At 36.8% G+C, this 8143-nt stretch overlaps 1 protein-coding gene across 1 annotated transcript in view; it reads right to left on the reverse strand.

Annotated features, from left to right (window-relative positions):
* Nucleotides 1-176: 176 nt before the first annotated feature.
* The window catches only part of LOC106527104 (metalloreductase STEAP4), a 13429-nt gene continuing 5462 nt past the window's right edge, over nucleotides 177-8143 (reverse strand). The window contains exons 6-10 of the mRNA XM_014021869.1: nucleotides 7897-7991; nucleotides 7701-7811; nucleotides 6450-6492; nucleotides 6179-6343; nucleotides 177-868 (exon numbers count right to left, since the gene is read on the reverse strand). Coding sequence (XP_013877323.1) covers nucleotides 617-868; nucleotides 6179-6343; nucleotides 6450-6492; nucleotides 7701-7811; nucleotides 7897-7991 — 666 coding nt within the window. The 3' untranslated portion in view covers nucleotides 177-616. The remainder of the gene's footprint in view (nucleotides 869-6178; nucleotides 6344-6449; nucleotides 6493-7700; nucleotides 7812-7896; nucleotides 7992-8143) is intronic.

The following is an 8143-nucleotide window of genomic DNA, read 5'->3' on the forward strand; positions in this document are numbered from 1 at the left end:
GACATTACGCGCAAGTCTGTTCAAACAATTGTGTTTGTAAAAATGAATTTATTAATCACACACCTTATTTTTAATATGTTTTTGTTGTTGAACGGAAGTTACGTTTTTAAATTATAATTTTCTCTGAGATTCTGGAAAAATAACATCAGGATGAAGAGAAAAAATTGCTGGTCAGAGTTACAAAATTTTATTTTGAAAGGTGCTTTTTTTTACAATTTTATTTTTAGAAACATTTATAGGAGCATGTGGAACATAAAGATTGAACTATATAAAAAGATAAGGTAAATAAGTCAAATAAACAACATTGTGACACAAACAAACATTATTCCATCAACTGACAACTGAGAAAAAAAAGATAAAAAATGGTCAAAATAATTTTACTAGAAATAAGTTTGAACAGTTTTTAGGCATTCGTGTTGAACCCTGTCATGCTGAATGTATTGAAATATACTTTGGTAATAAATTTCMAACATCATAAAATACTGAAGGTACAAAACATACATATTGTGAAGCTGTTAAAGATGGCGTGTGTGTTTATGGCTGACATTTAAAGTGCTTTGAGAAGTTAAGCCACCGTGTCTTTGTACCATCTGTGCACACCCTAAAAGTCCTGGTCCTACGTTAGCAGAGACTTCCTGACGACATCCTCGGGATCAGTTCTCTCCCAGCCCTGTCGGATGCGAGTCAGGGTTTTATCCACGCAGGGCAGGAGAAGCAGCAGCTTGAGAAGCAGCACAGCTGAAGGCACAACCAGGCAGAGCATGTAGCCGGGGGGAGTGTACCATTTGTAAGGGCGAAGGAATTTGTCCCAGCCGTACAAGTAGGTGTGAAAGGTGCAGATGAATAATGTCACATATCCCAACTTGGACTGGAAGACAGAAACAATAATATAATTTTTAAAAAACAGGGTTATTTACAAAGAATCAGCTAAACTAGCCTTACATAACTGTGGTCCTGAACAACTCAGGGATTACACACATTTCTTTTAATTATTCAGATGTTTTTCAGAGACTTTTGTTGTAACTCTTCTATACAGGACAACTCCCCTCCCATCCCTTCGTACAATGCATTTTCTTACAAATGTGGACTCTTTTACAATAATAAACAGTGGCTTCAACCACCAGTTTTAGCGTTGCCATTGGGAAAAAAACACATAAGCATTCTTAAAAGTGACAAGGTCATCACTTCCACCAAAATAATCAAGCTGTAATACACCTGCCACCGCTTCAAGGTCAAGCTCAGCTAAAAGTGTGACTCTCTAGGTCGGACCATGGCTTTCTCCTGAAATAAGGATGCTCTGGCTTATTAGCAGAATGAGAGGATTGGGGGTAAGAGTTTTCTGTACAAATCGTCGAGCACATCCACTGTTCATTCCTTCACACCCACTTGAGTAAGATGAGAACAAGAGCTAACTGATTTGCATCCGAATATGGCGTTCCGTTGGTGYCAAAAATAAGTATTTCTGTCTATGTGAGATGTATATCCTTACATTTACACAAAACATATGACATAGCATATCACTTAGCATATCACCTTACATATCCCAATACATATACATCTTACATAGACAGAAATACTTATTTTTGACACCAATGGAACGCCACAGTTTGAAAGGCGGATTGAGCGTACATGGATTAGTAGTTGCTATCRCACTGGTGAGACCGTGGCACAAACTCAATGTTTGTAGCAACGTGAGCAAGCATGTCATCAAGAGCGTTGCAATAACATAGGAGTGTTTGAGCATCAGTTGGTCCTAGCCAACGTGGCGCTCTGGGCAAAACTTCAGCTGGTGCCCCTTGTGCAGTTTTCTAAATCTCACTGCCAATTTACATACACACATACACCACATGAAATAATTTTCTTTAATATCTTTTTATCTTCAGAAGCCAGATTGTCCAATGAAAATGGTAAAAGATACAATTCACAGTGTTGTATCAAGTACCACAAAGTGATACTTGAGTAAAAGTACAAGTATCTTACCAAAAAATGAGTTTGGTAAAAGTTAAAGTCTCCTTTAGGAATATTACTTGAGTAAAAGTCTTAAAGTATTTGATATTTGTTGTGCTTAAGTATTAAAGGTAAAAGTTTTGATTTAAAATGAGCAATTAGATTTTCTGACATCTATTAGGAGGTGACCTCCCCCCAAAATGTGGAAATGACTATATTGTATTAAAATAATTAATTGATGTTAAATTTAGGATGCACTAGTCCAGCTGTTTCAGTTTATATACATATATCAAGGCTGCACAAAGCTTTTCCCCAAAATGAAAATCTATCTGAGGGCTGCGGCCAAATGTAAGAATATAATTCATGAAATACAAATACTTCTTAAGTACAGTCCTTTTATTTGAATGATTCTGTCCTGCTGGAGTGTGACATGATTTGTTTGTGTACAAACTAATACACTATCAGAGTTTTATATATTTATACTTCTCATTCAACCACAGTTAAATTCACTCTATTTAGGAGGCACAGTTTATATGGATAGTTTTTATTTTTTACAAGAACAAGCTGCAATGAAAACAAGCAAAAATAAAAGTAACGACTTTCTACTTCTTGCCATTTCTTTAAATTTAAGGAGTAGAAAGGATAGATAATTATGTAAAAATGTAAGGAGTAGAAGTAAAAAGTAGGCTGGAAAAAAAATCACTCAAATAAAGTACAGATACCCAAAAATTCTACTTAAGTACAGTAAAGAAGTATTTGTACTTAGTTACTTTACAACTCTGATAATTCATTTGAAACAGAGATCTACCTCATATCTGCCAGCATCTGCTGACAGCAATGAGGAATCTGTTCATGCTAATAAGCAGCTGTGGACTGAAGCAGTTCTAGGGGGAGTCCAGGGGTAAATTCCCCCTGAAAATCTAGTAAAAGTTCTACTCAAAACTAGAAATTTCCCTTTGCCATTTGAAGAGTATTTTTACTAAATTCTTGGGATTAATAAAACAACAAAAAATCTGTATTTTATCATGGTAGAACACTGAAAACCAGATTTAAACATGCTCAAGAGTTTGTTGTTATGGTTACTCTGCACCACGCTCCATCCAGGACCTTGATATGCTGCCACCACAAGAATAAACCACCCCAACCTTGATATACATAAAACTCTTGTGCATTTTCAAAACCACTGTGGCCCTATCATCTTTAATGACATGTAGAGGGGGTCTGTTATACTACCTTGAAAACCTTGACAGATCCTGCAAAGACTGTCTACGTTCTGGAGGATTTTTTTAACATTGTCATGGGGGTCATCATCCAGTGTGAAGGGGACTGCAGCATCAGAGTGGCCTTTACAGGGAAGAGCTTTAGCACACACTCCAACATATCTTTATGCACACAGATTTCATAGAGGTTATTCAGCTCCCCTCTCCAGGGAATATAAATTCACATAAAGTACCAACGTGTGTGTGTGTGTGTGTGTGTGTGTGTGTGTGTGTGTGTGTGTGTGTGTGTGTGTGTGTGTGTGTGGAGATGCATAAAGCAAACCTTAAGACTGTGGCTCAGGATAATGTATGTCTCCAAATTACATTTGATGAATAACTTAACATTTAAAGAGTCGCTCTAATTTGTGCCGGAGTTAAGAGGAAGGATGGAGCGAGAAAATTAGCTTGACACGACCCAAATACATTTATGAATGAGGTTTTTTTTTTCCTTGTTCCCATTGGTCAGCACAAGAAAAATAGGTAAACATCTGAGTCTGTTTAAATCAAACGATCACAAATGAGCCTGCAAAGGGAGAAAAAAACAAGCCTGTAACACACTTTCAGCAGAAAAACAGGAAGTTAAAAACAGACATGTGGCCTGTGTTTTTCCATCTGAGCTGGAGCAGCAAACTGTCTTCATCAGTCATCGACTGAATCTTGGTGCACAAGCAGGAGAAGATTGTAACAAACAGGTTTTTTGCTGCCTGTATTCAAATTCCTTTTGAGTTCCAGAATCCACATCTGGTGTATTGCTGCACCATTTGCTCTGTTATTTCAATTTTCTTTCACATTTTTATTTCTATTTAAAGAAAAGATAAGGTGATCTGACAAAAAAAGGTATTCTTTAAATTTCTTAAAGAAATGCATATAACCTTTGGTCAAATTTGTAAATTATTTTATAAATCTAATGAGTTCAAGATCATGTGGTACATATTAGAACTTAGAGTAAGTGTTATTAAGAAATCTTAGCTATTAAGTTCATCGTCTAAGGTTTTCATTTATTTGTCACTCTGTTTGTGGTGTCTAAGGTGGATTAGCTGTGGCAGCCATATTGAATCAGATTGACTTCAATAATGAATCATTTGTAGACGTACAACAAATGATTGGCTTCTAAAAGCTTTATTAAAATATAACTAGTGCTTTTTAAGATGTTTTGCTAATGGACAGAGTCAGAGCTAAACTTTTATGCAAGAGATGGCACAAAGGTGGCCAAGACTTTTTCAGGGGGGGTTATACAGATGTTGGACATGCTGTTTGGTACCTAATAAGGAACAAGACTTCATAACAGTTTTCATAATCCATATACATTTCTCTATTTCTCTAGCATCTCAGGCCCTGTCTACACATGAATGATCTCTGGGATTGTTAGCATTTTTCCAATGTAGATTGTAGCAGATGAACAGTATTGAGTCTGCTGTTTCCATCAGGCCATCAGTTGGTGCTGTGAATTTTTGAACTTGAAAAAGAAATACTTGCATGTCGACAGTTCAGTCTAACATAAAAACAGTTTTCCAGTGTTGAGAAGCTGACATGGCCAATATCAACTACAAAAACTCCAGATGTTAATTCATTGTAGATGTTGAAGTCAACTAACATCTCTTTACTGTTTGCCCCAAAATCTTAATACAGACGTTGGGGTGTTCAGGGCTTTTTGGAACAAACTGCATGAAGACTACATTAAGACTGATCTAAGCCTTTTACAATGTAAAATCTTTACATTACAGGAAAGGTTGCATTTAGTGCATCTTTTGGCTTTTAGAAAAGGCTCTGTAAGGAAAGATTGGTTGGTTGGTTGGTTGGTTGGTTGGTTGGTTGGTTGGTTGGTTGGTTGGTTGGTTGGTTGGTTGGTTGGTTGGTTGGTTGGTTGGTTGGTTNGTTGGTTGGTTGGTTGGTTGGTTGGTTGGTTGGTTGGTTGGTTGGTTGGTTGGTTGGTTGGTTGGTTGGTTGGTTGGTTGGTTGAACACATTCTCACCCCTGACTTGTCAACATATTGACGCTTTTCCAAAGTTCCCTCTGCGTCTTATTTTGATGCGCCTGGTGACCCCCTCACATCAGTCTTTGCCGTCCACGGCTTTTCTGGGTTGCGCCCCCAGGGGTCTTTGGGTCGGGGGTCTGAGGTTAATGTGAGGGATCAGAATAAACGGTTAAGTTTAGGTACTGGGGCCAGGGATGGGATGTCTACTGCGAAAACTAGGTAATTTTAGGCTTTGGCACACGTAGTTGATGTGAATTTCCTACATTTTCTAAAAATGGATAATTTTAGGTATCAGGGTTAATGGTTAATTTTAAGTACTAGGGTCAGGGACAGGATGTCTAAAGTGAATAAAGGTAATTTTAGGCTTCAGGACGGTAGTTTTTGTGCATTTTCTTCACTTTCAGAAATTATGACAACAGATTCCGCCCCATCTCGTCAAAAAATGATGCAAGGGGAGTACCCGACGCGTTAAAATCGGACGCAGAGGGAACTTTGGAAAAGCGTCAATATGTGACGACTTGGGACTGAGAATGGGTTGGTTGATTGGTTGGTTGGTTGGTTGGTTGGTTGGTTGGTTGGTTGGTTGGTTGGTGGATGTACATCCAATGATTACTTTTTTCTTGGAGTTCCATTAAAATTTGTTGAATTATTTGATATTTTGCTAACAGACAAACACAACTAACATCCACTGCTAGTGCCAAAAAAATAAAATATAGTTAAAGATCTTGCACAATGTGTATCAGTTAGAATAGGTGTTAGGGATGATGCTGAGCTTTGTGATATTTATTCAAAAGTTCAATAACTGACATTTCTCAGCTCTTGTGAAAACGTAGACAGTAAGCTGTGCCCAGCTTCTCAGTGCTGCTGTTGCCATACACCTTAGAAAATGCCATCTCATATTACAACTTATGACTTATGATGAGTTCCAAAGTAAACATGAATCAGTGACTCAGTCAAGCACAATTTTTATGAAAAAGTAAAGTATGTCTAAATTCACCTGAACGAAGCTAAACTCTCTCCAGCTCAGGGCGTTGCTGACGGAGGGCAGAGAAGTTATTCCCAACAGGAGAAACAGGCCAAATCCTAGGACCCCCATGGAGTAGTAAGAGTCGGTTCGCCAAGCCATGGTTGTGTCAAATTCAGTCGTTTTGTTCTCTCTGATCTTAAAGTGACAAAAACAAAACAACAAAATATGTCCAGCTATTATTTTGCATTAAAACAACAACACTTATCGAAGTATCTGAAAATTTTTTATATATAGTTCTTACCTCTGAAATAGTAATTGCTGAAAGTCTGTATCTCACGTAGTATCTGGAGACAAAAATAAAACTGTTCACATCAAAATCCTTCTGAAAATTTCAAATAGGAAAACTTTTTCCAAGACAGTAATCATTGGAACTCTTTATGAGAATAAAACCCAAGCATTCCTTCAATTCCAGCTGTCCCTTCGTAGAGTTTTAAACAGTTATCTTGTTTATGTTGCTCAGTATCTGGAAAACTGACTGTTTAGCCAAAAAAAGTTTAATCTTTGTTTAGTGTATAAACATTCTGCAACAGCAAATAATTGATAACTTGTATTTTAAAGGTACTTATTTATTTCTTATTTTAATTCATTTTGCTTACTAAAAATGTTTTGTGGCACAAAAGTTCAACAGGATGGCAAAAATGTAGATTTTGTTTTTTACACTAGGGATTAAAATCAAAAATTTACTACTTGTGTTTGTTTATACCATCTCTATATCCATCTGCCAATCTATCTACTCATCTAACAGAATTTTAGGAAACCTCTAATATTTAAAATAAATTATTTTTAAAACAATATGTATTTTTTACTGAAGCCACTAGAGGCCACTACATCATTCCAACTGGATCTTTAAAGGGGACATTTCAACCAAATCCCACTTTTTTAACTGTTAAATATGTTTTATGTATTTGGAGTCTCTAGGAGTGTTAAAAAAACGAATTCAGTCTCTCCCAGTGCTGTGTAGATATCTTTATATTTTATAAACAGTATATTTTATATTAACGTTTCTGCACTGCTATATAGTCATAAACCCCTCTATCAAATGACCTGGTATGGAAGCTGGGGGTGGTGAAGAGCCTTGATTGGATTTAAAGAGACAGACACAAAACGAGTCGCTCTGAGACACTCAGAAAATGTGTGAAAAAGGGGGCTTGCAGAGTCACAATAAGGAGGAATTCATAGCAAAGCATTGCAGTTCCTCATACAGACCCCAACTGAATGATTTAAATGTGATAAAGGATTTAAAAGTGTGACGTGTTTCCTTTAGAACCATTGTTTACATCGGTTATATGAACAGTAAAAGTCCAGAGTTCAGTGAGCTGTCATAAAACAACACAAAAACATTAATAACAAAACTGTGAAAGAAAATGTGCTTCTTTTATCAGCAATGACTGCTGAAGTTCAAAGACCACGTGAAACAATTTAAAATCAGAGATGTTTCAGATGTAATCATCGAGGAGTTGTTCAGAAGTGTGCGGCTCCGTTAGTTGTTTACCTTATAGGGATGATTAATGTGTACAACACATGTAGGAAAGCAAAGGCCAGCGCTAACAGACCCATCTGTTTCCTGCACAGCATCCATCGGTCCAACCAGTCAGGGAAACGCCTGAAACGAACAGTTTGCAGGAGTTCAGTGTTATGTTGTGTCCAGGTTCGCACACATTAAGTATCTGAATGTATTTGTTTCTGACTTGTATTTGGTTCCTCTGTAGAGCTGCAGGAAAGCAGCTATGACTCCAGGCAGATAACAAAGAGACAGCAAAATGAGCGACACAATGGGAAACACCTGGAAAATAAAGGACACAAACACTAGGCACACTGAAAAAAAATTTTTTTTGGTGTAGTAACATTTATTTAATTATTCTTTTAAATTTTACAAAAAATACCAAAATTTCTAAACTACTAGAATTTACTAAATAAACAATACACATTATATTA

Source organism: Austrofundulus limnaeus, unplaced genomic scaffold (genome assembly GCF_001266775.1).
Source record: "Austrofundulus limnaeus strain Quisiro unplaced genomic scaffold, Austrofundulus_limnaeus-1.0 Scaffold308, whole genome shotgun sequence".
NCBI lineage: Eukaryota > Metazoa > Chordata > Actinopteri > Cyprinodontiformes > Rivulidae > Austrofundulus > Austrofundulus limnaeus.